The 13,023-nt window shown below is 46.5% G+C and overlaps 1 protein-coding gene across 4 annotated transcripts in view; it reads right to left on the bottom strand.

Annotated features, from left to right (window-relative positions):
• Positions 1-11,534, bottom strand: part of RANBP10 (RAN binding protein 10) — an 88,605-nt gene extending 77,071 nt beyond the window's left edge. For 2 of the 4 annotated variants that reach the window (XM_052795801.1, XM_052795798.1), the window contains exons 1-2: positions 11,161-11,534; positions 10,138-10,249 (exon numbers count right to left, since the gene is read on the bottom strand). In XM_052795801.1, coding sequence (XP_052651761.1) covers positions 10,138-10,249; positions 11,161-11,365 — 317 coding nt within the window. In that variant the 5' untranslated portion in view covers positions 11,366-11,534. Of the gene's footprint in view, positions 1-10,137; positions 10,250-10,427; positions 10,516-10,583; positions 10,605-11,160 lie in introns of those variants that run through there. The other 2 variants (XM_052795800.1, XM_052795799.1) reach the window with 2 other exon arrangements.
• Positions 11,535-13,023: the final 1,489 nt, after the last annotated feature.

The raw sequence follows: 13,023 nt of genomic DNA, 5'->3' as shown, positions 1-13,023 counted from the left end.
CACATCAGCCTTTAGAAAGGCAGAGAAGCTCTAAAAGCCAAAGAGGGTGGAAGAGAAGGTGAGTGAGCAGAACAAAATTAAGAGGCAGCAATCTGGTAACATAGCACATCTTCTCAGTCTGTTTATGAGTAAATACTGACAAAACTACAGGAATAATAAAAAACTATTTTTGCTAGACCACGGTATCAGATTCCCAGCTCCCTTCCAATTTTAGGATCACGTTCAACTGGTAACTGTCAGCTGTAGGACAGGTCAAATCTGTCCCTTTTCTCTGTTACCTTCAGGAAGGGAAAGACTGATGATGTAGATTAGCAATATATGTAGGAATACTGAAAGGCAGAAAATACAGATCAGAGATAAGACTTGACTTGAGCACCATTTAAGAAAGAAAAGGCATGACACAAGCCTCACCAGGCTAAAATCACTGCTAGGATCTGGCCAGAATAACCAACTTCTCCATCTGCCACCCCAAGCACCATCACATCCAACAGGACCCCAAACCCTGCAATATACTGTGGTTGAAACCAACTGTGTCTGAAGCTAAGGTGTCCCACCAACTTAGTTTTCCAACTTTAGATTTTTCACTCTTGACAGCTGACTTGTTCTCTAAGTCAGCTGGTATTCAACAAAATTCACATAAACCATGTCAGTGGCAAATAGTGCATTCAGTCTGGGAACAGCACGAAGCATTACTGATACCAATTCTCTGATTATTTATTCTGGTTACACCCAATTGAGGAAGTAGAATTTTTGTTCACTTTGTCCTGCTGATTAACAAACCTCACTTCCAAATGCACCATTCAGAGCTGCTGAAAATTTTAATCCAATATATTAGGGAAGTTAAACAGTTTCCACAACTGAATGGACTTGAGATTGTTTGACTGCCAGTCTAAGCAACAGGCCTCTTCTCCTGGCATGAACAAAGCTTAGAAAACAGTAAAGAAAGATACCAGAGGTACCGCAAATATCTAACAGAAAGGCGTCCAAAAGATGGCAAGTCATATAAAGACTACAAGTTTCACGCTGAAGACTAATCTTGCATTTCAGTCCATCATAACAGACAGTCAGCTTCAAACAGCAGCTTGAGTTCCTGTTTTCTCCACTAAAAAACAGGGTGAGCAGTATAAATGCAATACCCAAATCAGAAGAAAACACTCTGCTGCCAGGTAGCTGGTTCTCTTAAGAGGTATTCTCCCATCCTTATAGGCTAATTTGCTCTCTTTTAGGCTTCAATCAGGAAATGGATGGTACCAATTCTTATGAAAGGAGGATTTACCTGCTAATAGAAGTTTTCATGAAATTACAGTAAGAACTGTAATATTTACATAAGATTTTTTTTTTTAATTATGTGGAAAACATATTACAGAAAAAGTAACACATAGGAAGTTTTGGTAGATGTATTTATGAAATAAGAATACTTTCTCTTTAAAACAGTGACAGATAGTCAGATGTAGGGTGAGCACCGGGAGAGCAACACACACTGAATTCACAGATCTTTACATGCTGACATCTCCACAACAAGGAACAAAGGCTAGATGTGGAGAGCATCAATACAACGAACTTGTAAACAAGAAGAAAGATTGTATCTCTAGGATTGAAACTGTAGTGTGGAAACAGGAGATCCAGTCTTACACCACAGGTACAATGTAAAACCCATTCCTAGAAAAACAGTTAAGAAAACGAATCTGGTAGTGCAGTCAATGTAATACAGTTAACACAATTCAGCTTTACAGGGCCAGCGGCAGAGCTGAAGAAAGAGTTAGGCTTCACAGCAGATGATAAATTCTTCAGCAGTTCATCATCTCAGAGCTTCGTAAACAAAGGAAAAAAAAGTTTCGCCTCTATAAAAGTTATGCAGCTTGTAGAATTTAATTATTAAACAGAGAATTGCTTAGATCTATAAGCCTAGAACATTTAAATAAGTTCCCATTATTCTATGATTTGATTTATTAACTGTAAACATATTCTGAAGAACGGAAGCATAATAATGTTTTACACATATTCTAAAGATGTTCAGTTGATTTTGCTAGAGTTTACTTTTGCCATATTCCTGCTTTTTCTATAAGAGATATTCAGAAATAGCAGGGGGAGGAGGGAGAAGAAAGAAAAAAAAAAAAACAACAAAACCTTTTCCTGAAATTATTCTTCTTTACTGTGCAAAAATCTCACAACTCTAACTGGACGAAAGAAAAGAAAAATTAACAGAAAGAAAGAAAGAAAGAAAGAAAGAAAGAAAGAAAGAAAGAAAGAAAGAAAGAAAGAAAGAAGCTATCACAGCCTGAAATCTAGCAGATCTCAGATTTCAGACATACCTAAATGCACACAAGTAAAAAAAAAGAAAAAAAAAAAAAATCACACATCACCATCACTACTTCCATTTTGTTTCCTAATTTCACAAATTATTTTAATAAGAAATTTATATTCTACCAGTACAATGGATGGGCCCGTGATATTGCTATAAAGCACTGAGTTTCACTTTCCATTTCATTGATTTTAAAAAAAAAAGGAATTAAAAAAAGTTATCAGCTGCAAATCAGATATTCCAATCTCATAATGTGCTTTACACTGAAAAAGCTATTCTCAATACTACTCCCTTTTGCAAGAGTTTAGCAGAATGACAACAAAAAAATAACAACTCATATCAGATGTCATCAATAGACATGAAACCTCCACAGAAAATGAGAGTGTCTCTACACTTCAGAGCACCAAAGCTCAGTCAGTCAGTAGCTGAGCAAGCAAGACTTGCTCGGGCAAGACTGTTTGCAAACAGAAACAAGGTGAGAACTGTTTACTGAATCTACTTGGGGGGATTTATTTATGTGTTGGTTTGTTTAAATGAATGTCTGCGGAGCAGCATAAATTCAAGCAAGCAGACATACCTGCAAACAGAAGAACAACCCCCTCTCTGTGCTGGTTTTGGATTCTTGGAAACCAGGATGGAAAAAATAAAAAGGGGGAGGAAATCAATTATTTACAGGCTTATCAGATACAAATCAGGGATCACACAGCATGCACTGACACTAGAAATCATCAGTTCCCACAGAATATCCCTACAGCCACATCCAGACACACATGACATTATAAAGTGTCTGCAGTATAACCAGCCAATGGATGCACACAGACAACCATGCCATTAAAGCCACCGACGTCAGAGCGCTTCATGGACAGGTTTTCTATCAGCATCTGGAAACCATTAAAGCACACGAGTGAAAGGCTTTTCAAAGAGCAATCACACTCACCATATGCTGAAGAGAAATGGAAAGTTGGCAAGGAGAAACATAAGCAAGGAAGAGAGGGGCACATTACTTGTTACTAATGTAAAGACTGCTAAACAACCAATACATCTGACCATTACTTTTCTTTTTCAGTCAGAGAGAAACTAAGCTATTTTTAAGTCTGGGATATGATGCACTTGTGTATAAAAGCTAAAGATTTTAAATAAACTATGGTATGAACTAAGCTAGATTAGCTCTTCGGCCACTCTGCTCAAAGTACTCTTTCCTCCCTCTCTCAGAAAAATGCCTGCAACCTAAGCGAGTGATGACCAACATCTCTGGACAACAGGCTTCACATCTCAAAGCAACTGTGAAACAGTGCTGGAAGAAGGATACCAACACACACATGTCTTCCCACCGTCCCTCTTCTGCCCTTTGGGCCTCTTCTTCCCCACTTAATGCACAGAAAGCACTGTATCAAGGACTGATCGAGCAAAAAGACAGTTAACATGATCCAACTCATTACACAGTCAGTAGTGCCGGCACAAACGAAAGGGTTTAAAAAAAAATAAAAATCATGGCAAGAAGAAAAGCTAGACTGGCTCTTTTGGCAGCCTTCCTGACACGACTCAAAGTCCTTGTGAAACCGCCCCGCGCCCCTGGCACAGAGGGCTGTGCCACTTGGCACCTCCTCTGCCCACAGACCACGCTTGCTCTGTTTGCACAGAGCACACAGAGCCACCGTGGACAGGCTGCAGGCACTGCCACCACCGGAGAGGTCAGACTTGCTGCAGAATGCCAGCATGCCAAAGTATCCATCAGTAAGCCACTATCCAAAACCAAATAGAATCACAGAATCATTACGGTTGGAAAAGACCTTCAAGATCATCAAGTCCAACCATTAACCATGCCCCCTAAACCATGCCCTGGAGTACCTTGTCCACTCGCTTTTTTAGTACCTCCAGGGATGGTGACTCAACCACTTCCCTGGGCAGCCTGTTCCAATGTTTGACAACCCTCTCAGTAAAAAAATTTTTCCTAATATCTAACCTAAATCTCCCTTGCCTCAACTTGAGGCCATTTCCTCTTGTCCTATCTCCAGACACCTGACAGAAGAGACCAACACCCACCTCACTACAACCCCCTTTCAGGTACTTGTAGAGTGCGATAAGGTCTCCCCTCAGCCTCCTCTTTTCTAGACTGAACAACCCCAGATCCCTCAGCCGCTCCTCATAAGACTTGTGCTCAAGGCCCCTCACCAACTTGGTTGCCCTTCTCTGGACACGCTCAAGCAGCTCAATGTCTTTCCTGTAGTGAGGAGCCCAAAACTGAACACAGTACTCGAGGTGCAGCCTCACCAGTGCCGAGTACAGGGGAACAACCACCTCCCTGCTCCTGCTGGCCACACTATTTCTGATACAGGCTAGGATGCGATTGGTGGCCAAGAAGGCCACCTGGGCACACTGCTGGCTCATATTCAGCCGGCTGTCAACCAGCACGCCCAGGTCTTTCTCTGCCGGGCAGCTTTCTAGCCACTCTTCCCCAAGCCTGTAGTGCTGCATGGGGTTGCCATGACCGAAGTGCAGGACCTGGCACTTGGCCATGTTAAACTTCATACAATTGGCCTCAGCCCATCGATCCAGCCTGTCCAGATCTCTTTGTAGAGCCTCCCTACCCTCAAGCAGATCGACCCTGCCTCCCAACTTGGTGTCATCTGCAAACTTGCTGAGGGTGCACTCAATCCCCTCATCCAAATCATCAATAAAGATATTAAACAGAAATAATTACCAGAAAAGACAGCTGTCAACAGCAAACTGCCATTGCAAAGGCAGTCCATAGGCTGCTGGACTATCTTTCCCAGGAGCAGCTCAGAAATGGAGAAGATGCTGCAGGACAGGTGACTTTTGCTGGAATCAGGAACCCATGCACAATCAGGGTCAGCCTCCAGGACGTCCTCCCCAGTAACACTCCATCACAACCCAGCGCGTGGCTGGGGGAGGTAAAACAGGTCAAGAAACCGAAATGGTGGTCAGGAACAAGCACTGCCACCCATGAGACAACTCACCTTCCCCCAGCATAAAGTGGACAACAAAGATGGATTGTCCTCCTGAGTCACAACAGCCTGTAAGTTGTGGGTTGACTGCCCTACCCTGATGAGTCTTACACTGTTCCTGTTTACCAAGCAGAGATCATGTAATGGGGAAACAGAAGCTGTGAGATGTGCTGACATATCAACAGTGAACAGAAACATTTATTTGAGAGAGAGAAAGAGAGAGAGGATAAGAGTCCAGTGCTTCAAATATAGTTAAGGTTGAACTGTTATAAACACCACTGTGATAAAAGCATGAGTTATTTGTGGCAGCTCAGGAACAGAAGAGTCACATACATTTCTGCCAGTCTGCTCATCTGAGGAATGCTGGAAGCAAGCCACCCACAGAACCACGAAGAGGTCTGGACTGGAAGGGACCTTGGGACCCTCCTTCTTCATCCTCCTGCCCAAAGCATAAGTAACTCTGAAAGTTTTATCAGGTAGTCTGGGGCCTTGCCTGGGCAAATTTGAAGATGGAGATGTCACAGCCTCTCCAGGCATCCTGTTCTGGTGCTTAACCATTCTCACAAGCAAAATTCTTTCCAGCTGGCATTTCCCTTGCCACAACTTGTGACCCATTGCCTCTTGTCCTTTTTTTCCGGTTGACAACACTCAGGAGACACGCACACTATATGGCTCAGGAATTAAGTACACAGCAAGCCTTAAGACAAAACCATTCAATAACACTTGGAATAGAACTAAATGAGGGTTGCTGCAATCCTACCCTTCCCTCTCCCAGCTCAGTCCATCCCTTTATTGACTTGCCTTCAATCCACATCAGGGAGCAGAACCCTGAAAAGTAGTCCTCAATTTAAAAAAAAAAAAAAAAAAAAAAAAAAAGAAAAGAAAGAGAGCAGCAATTTCTGACAGTGATGTCAATAGATTAAATCATCATAATTATTTTGATGTGGCCAGCTTTCAACCAGTCATCTCCTTGAACCAGTTCACCATAGGACCAGGTAACAGACTGTCAACGTGAGGGAAGGCACAGAAACATACGGCAAATGGAAGGGCAGAATCCCACAGTCCTGACTTGTATCATCTTAAAGTGTTGTGGAACCACTCCCTGCGTGTTCAGCACAGACAAGGAGGTGAGAAGAGGGCTGGAACTAGAGACTGTAAACTAAATCCTCCTCTACTCTCTGAGGATAAGAGCCATCTCCCCAAACAAAGAGTAGCACAAACAATAGATCAATCTACTGACAGATCTGATTTGTTATGTGTTACCTAACCTCCTTGTCAAGACAATTTTTTCAACAGTAGCCTGGCAGCCTCTGCCTCCCCAGAAAAAGAAACAATCAAAACAAAACAAACACAAAAAAACCCAACCACACAAAAAACAAACCCAGTAAATAAACATGACCTCTTATCAATACAGACTAAAATCACCATTCAGCTAAAAGTAAGTCTCAATCACCTTTCTTTAACTCAAAGGACTGTGGTTATATCTCAGTGCATGAGCAGTGGGAGACCCAAAGCTAAGAAAAGCTGATAAAAGTTTCTTAAGTGCACCAAATGGACTTTTTGCATGCTGTACTTGCTTTGAAATATCCGCCAGTAAACTAAGCTATATTTTACTGATGCCAAGGCAGAAAAGTCTAGTGATGGTAAAAGAAGAGTTTTCATAAATCACTTCATCTGCTTAACAAAAGCACCTTTATGGAGCAGGTGCATTAAAGGGCAGGGGAGAAAGACAACGCAAAAGAGGAAGTTTTTCTGCCAGCTACTGGTGCAGTGCCGTGGCAGTCTAAAGCAACTTGTGTCTGTACTGCTGCAGTCCCTCCCTCTTCCCTTGCGCTGGCACTGGAGTTTGCAAAACTGAGCAGAGAGATAATCTGCCTGAAAAATGGGGGGAGGTGAGGGTGCATTGTTTTTACTGCTAGGATACAATGTGGTGGGTAAAAACAAAGGAGAGAACCACAGCATACCAGATTTAAATCACCTTAGCCCCATGAAAGTAACAGAAGGGAGAAGTTAAAAAGGTGGTACTGATACCTCAGTTGACTCTATAGCTCAGGTTTCTCTACCACAGTGACACCACCAAATCCAGAACTGGCACTGCGTGATGCCAATTCAAGAACTCTCTCATAACAGCATATCATAGACAGGCAACATCTCTTGTCAGGCTGCAAAAAGTCATCATGTGAGCTTCAGGATTCTCACAGCTCCAGTAAAAGCCACTGGGAACTTCTATCCCATTTCTTACCTGCAACCTTAGTTTCTGTTGTTTATTAGCAACTGTCAGCATCTAACCAGAGCATAGAGCGCTAGACTAACAATTATTAGCACAGAAAGATGATAGCTTTGAGCTATGGAACAAAAATCAATCAGAACTCCTCAAAGCACACTTCCTGAAATTCATTCCACCAAAGTATTTTTTGAGTAAACCTTGTTTCGAAATCCAATCAGTCACATTTTAAACCTAAATGTGAAAAGCCATTACAAACTCCAGCAAGACAGACACAGTGAATAACATCACGCAGTCCTTACCTCACTACTCCGTACAGCATAAATAAAATAACAAGCTACAGAGCAGAGACTTTACACCTGAAGTATCCATTCTGGAAACGAGCTTAGAAAGATACCTCTTCCTCTCCCCTTGCTAAAGGGCTTCCAGCTGAGTTCCTAGAGACATGCTTTACCACTTATGCCACTTGAAAACTTCCTTCCATTCCCTCCAATCCCTTCTTTAGATTTCTGAACTTGTATTCCTTTAAACTGAAGCCACCATGGTGTAGTAAACCCTGGAGAGCTTCCTAAGAAGAGATGTCTCTGTCACAGTTCACTATTATAACGTACCAAGCCTCCAATGGGCAGACTTCAAACTATTAAAGATGAGACGCACAAGCCTACCTTCTTAAGTGACAGACAGCCAGCAGCTACAATATAAATTCACAATTACAAATCCCCAGCACTACAGTGTGCAAGATAAAAATTGGAGTGCTCTCTACCAGCAAAAGACAAACAAGGCACAGCAATGGCTGAGACATCAGACCAGCTCTCAAAAGCTCACCACTGCCCTGACTTCAGATCATAGCTATCAACATCTCATGTGCATATTGCTATAGCGTTAATACACATGGTTCTGTATCTTTCAAAGTACTCCTGGACATTAATTGTAATTACAGAATACAGTAAAAACAACAATGGACTATTAATATAGAAAACTCTGATCTTGGGAAACAAGTAGCAAATTCCATTATCTCCCTGTAAGATTGGTCCAGAATGCAGTAAGGATTAAGTGCTGTTCAGTGACCTTTCGTAATGTGATTTCTTTGGAAAATTGTCTTGAAGTTCACTGTAAATTATTTCAATTTTAGCAGTTACATAAACTAATCAAAGCAGGGTTTCAAAACAGACAAGCAGTTAATCGCCAAGTCAGTGAAGTGAAAGAATAAAGATGGTCTTTTCCCTGCATTTGTAAAGTGTTCAGCCCAGTATCCACCTCTGCACAGATAACCTAATAATTATTAAAGGCCTAAATGCAGCACAATTCAAGATGCTTTGCAAGCCTCTTTACAAATAGGCCATGTCTCAATTCAACGACAGCAAAAAATTTCAACGGTAAGAAGTTATGACTTTAAATTGGTTTTCAGTAGGAATGTTTGCTGCCCTTCCCTAAGACCCCTAAACCAGTCAGAGTTCAAATGTCTTCTCCTGTGTGGCTTTCACTTCTGGATAGTTATATCTGCAACATTCATCCTTTAGCAATGAAAAACACCAAATACATACACACACAGCAGGCCGATACCTTTATAATGATTAAAAATTAAACCTACACTAGCAGTAAAAACCCAGACCTTGTTAGAAATGCCCCTTTATTGCTTCCCCATGTTTCCCAACATCCTGAATACTGCTTAAAAGGAACTCCACATACATCCTGGTTCAGTTACATCTTGGATCAAAATACTGCCCAATACAGTGACCGTAAGACTGGATGAGAGCCAAAATCCACTGCCAGTTCAGTTCACTGAGGTACCGCCTAGTAAGGGATGGCTGCTTCTAATGCTACCGAAAGGATTTGCTGCTTTTGCAGTTCTTCCACTTGCTACTGTTCAAAGTAGTACAGACCGATAGGGCAAACGCAGTCTCAACAACAGCCTACGATATTAAATATTACCACAAACATGATTTGGTGGGGAAAAACATTCTCATATTTAGCATTCTGGTTCCAGCACAGTCTCCCAAGCTTCCACAGTTGTTATCTGACATGATACTCTGTGGTGCAATCTATCCTGAGATAATGACTTGAGTCCAAATTCAGGTCCTAGACTAGAGATGACAGAATTAGCGCAGATTCCAGTCTATATTCACAATCTCATTTCCCTCTCTTTGAACATCTTTTCCTTGATCATGCATACGGGGTTTCTAAGAAACAGTCTCCGAAGTTCTCCTTCCAGTGTTCAAGTACTGCTATGACTACTCTTCACCATGCAAACAGCTCTCTAACAGTCCAAAATTAAGTTCAAGGTCCCTCCCTTCTACTTCACTCCACTTCTGAGGCATCATAATTTCAGAAATCTGAGCGACCAGACCCAACTAGCATGAGGAAAAACTATTTTAATGAAAACTGCACCGGAGACCCAAAGTTTCCTAAATTTTTAAAGCTGCCCACACCAAACAGCACAGAAAGCAGCTATGTAAGTGCCTCTGCTTCCAGTGCATTCTACCACATTTACATCTCTTAACCAAGAGAATATAACCTCCCCATGATGTACCTGCCTGTTACACCCAGCAGCCATGGGACCTCTAAACCTTCCAGAAAGGAGGTCAGAGTACAGCAGAACTGCTAAATACGCATCACCAACCACTGAACTGGAATAAGACACTTACCCATCTCTACCTTTACTGACGATCTTCACTTCAAAGTAATAAATGCCACAGGCTGCAGGTATAGGGTGCGTAGCCCTGACCGAGGCAGCATCTTTGTGATTTTTACCGTGACCTAGGAAAAAACAGAAACGTAAATACTGATGGGATTTGAACTGTCCCACGCTTTGATCTAAAACGCCGCTGTCTGAACACAGCAGGGATCCGTTTCTACATATATCCAACAATTTAAAGCACACTTTTCAGAGAACTAGAATACACAATCCTGCACTGCCACCATGAACAATCCCTACACTAAGAGCACTGTAGCTTCTCCTTTGTTTTCACTGTGAAGCTGCTGAGAAGGACTCACTATCCCCCTCCCCACATACATAATTTGAACACCAATGTACACAAACAGAAGACAAAAATGATTACACAAGAGGGGAATGACATCAATGTTTACTAACCAGGCAAGAAAAGGAATAATCAGCTCTCCGCTGGGTGGGTAGGGAGAACAGCCTCCAATAACGAGCAAGAAAAACATCAGTGCGATTCCCCAAGTCCTACAAGTCTGCGAGCATCTAGTTTGTGTAAACTCAAGGAGCCAAAGCCCCAGTTATGCAGCGTGCCAACGCCATCCGACCCCTCGGCCGGGTTTTAAGCGGGATGACAGAATAGACGATCCGGCTACACAGACGCGCTGAGGCCCGGCCCGGTGACACCGCAAAGCGTTATATAAAAGGCAGCCACGCCGCCGGGGAAAGAGCCCCCGGCTCCAGACCACCGCCGCTTCCCGAGCCCAGGAAAACCCCGCGCCGGGCTGGAGGCCGGCCACGGCACCCGGGACGAGCAGCCCGCCCCGCCGCTCCCCGCGCTGCTCCCCGGCCGAGGCCCCCCTTCCCCCGGGGCTGCCACAGCGGAGGCCCGGGCTGCCGGCCCAGTCCGCCGCCCGGCTGGCCCCGCGGAGCGGCCGGGCCAAGGGCCGTCCCGCTCCAGGCCGAGGCCGAAGCCGAACCCGGCGCCGCCGCCGCCCCAGCCCGGCACCTTTGTAGTGGACGCGCAGGTTGCCCTGCGAGAGGCCGATGTAGTTGTACTTGTCCTTGGGGCTCCAGGACCGCGGCAGCGGCGTCTCCTCCTGGTTGACGGCGGGGTACAGGCGGCGGAGGCGCTGGCTCAGCTCCTGCTCCTCGGGCGGGCACGGCAGCGCCGCGTCCCCCCCGTGCAGGCTCCCCGCGCCCGCATCCGCCATCTTGGATTCGCTTTGTGTCAGCGGGCGGGGAGCGAGGCCCGGCTCCGGCCGCCAGCCAATGGGGTGCGAGCGTAGCCACAATGGGGCCGCGCGGCCCGACGGGAAGCGGAGTCTGCGCCGCTCCCGCCCGCCCGCCTCTCGCCCTCGCTGGGACTGCAGATCCCGAAAGGCTCCGCGCTCGAAGCCCCGCCCCTCCCCTCCGCGCGCTGCACGCCGGGAAACGTGTCCCCCCCTCTGCCCGGCTCCGGTGAGCGCTGCCGGCCGTGGGACTCCCGTTCCCAGCGCGCTCCGCGGCAGCGCGGCACCCAGGGTCCGCCTCGCGCCTGCCGGCGTCCGCCGGCCGCCTCCGCTCAGGGGCCGGTTTCAGCCGCCCCGCCGAGGGCGGCGGTCAGCGCCGTTCCGGCGGCCTCGCCCCGGGCCCGGCCGCTCCGCAGAGCCCGCCTCCCGCCGGGGCGGGGCTGGGCCGGGGCGGGGCTGCCGCGGCTGGGGAGCGGCACCAGCGCGTCAGGCACTGCAGGGGCAGCTATGGCGGCACGCGATGAGGTCCGGGGGGGGCGTCTCCATGCCGACGGGTGTAAACATCGCGGGCGGTGCGGGCCATGGCGGCGCGCCGCGCTCCGCCGGGCGGGTAAGGGCCGGGCCGGAGGGAGGGAGGGAGGGAGGTACCGGCGTGCGGACCCGGCAGGGAGAGCCGAGCAGAGCCCAGCCCTTCCCTTCCCGCGGGGCTGCGGTGCCTCCCCAGCCCTGCCACACGTACCGGCTGGGAGGCCGCGGGCGCTGTCACCCCGCCCCGCCCGCCGAGAGCCGGCGTCAGCAGAGCGAGGGCGGCGGGACACGGCTCAGCACACCAGCCTGTCTGGAAGTGTAAATAAACAGCGGGGAAGGCTTTCAAGAACTGCTCGTGGGGCTTCAGGACGCAGCGTTTCGGTTGCAAGGGCCACACACTCACGGCAGAGCGAGGAATTCATTGAGTGACTCCTGTAGCATTTACTTTGCCATTGTTACTGTTTATAGTTAGCTATAGTTAGTTTATCGTTTGGAAAGCAGTGCTTCTCCTTACTAGTTGTTTTCTATACCATTCCTTTATCAAAGCATCCGCCTCTACCATCGATACCTTGTTCTAGTTAGTCTGAGTTAGTCTGAATAGTTCAGAATAGTTATAAAAGCAGAGATGTCTCCGTTCTTTTCCTTTCCTGGAAGGAGACGGTGTCTTCTAGCACATGGGTCTTTGTTCTGCTGGCCGTCCTTTCCTCGCCTTCTGAGAGCACAGGGCTGCTCCCAGAGGGAGGGTGAGATGGCTGCCAAAGGTGACTGCAGCCCAAGCAAGGCCCTCCCCAACAGCCCTTACCTCTAGTCCTAGACGAGGACAAGTGATGAATTGGGTCCCAAGTGAGCAGCTCAGAGACAGGACTGGAGACAAGGCTACAGCATAGGTCCAAGGCACATCCAGGAGGGTTGAAGACAGTTACAACTACAGAGTAGCTCAGGCAGGGGGTGAAGGCCCAGGCCTGAGCTTAAATGGAGCTCCTGGACCAACTGGCAAGAGGGTGCATGGGTGAGGGTCTTGGCTGAGGCTGGTCTGGGTAATTAAGGCCTGGCGGAGGCACTGACGTCTGCCTGGGCTGCCTCAAAAGGAAAATTCTGGACTGTTCGTGGCC

Source organism: Harpia harpyja, chromosome 9 (assembly GCF_026419915.1).
Source record: "Harpia harpyja isolate bHarHar1 chromosome 9, bHarHar1 primary haplotype, whole genome shotgun sequence".
Lineage (NCBI taxonomy): Eukaryota > Metazoa > Chordata > Aves > Accipitriformes > Accipitridae > Harpia > Harpia harpyja.
The sequence above is the reverse complement of the archived record's forward strand: the minus strand, read 5'-3'. Positions and strand labels throughout refer to the sequence as shown.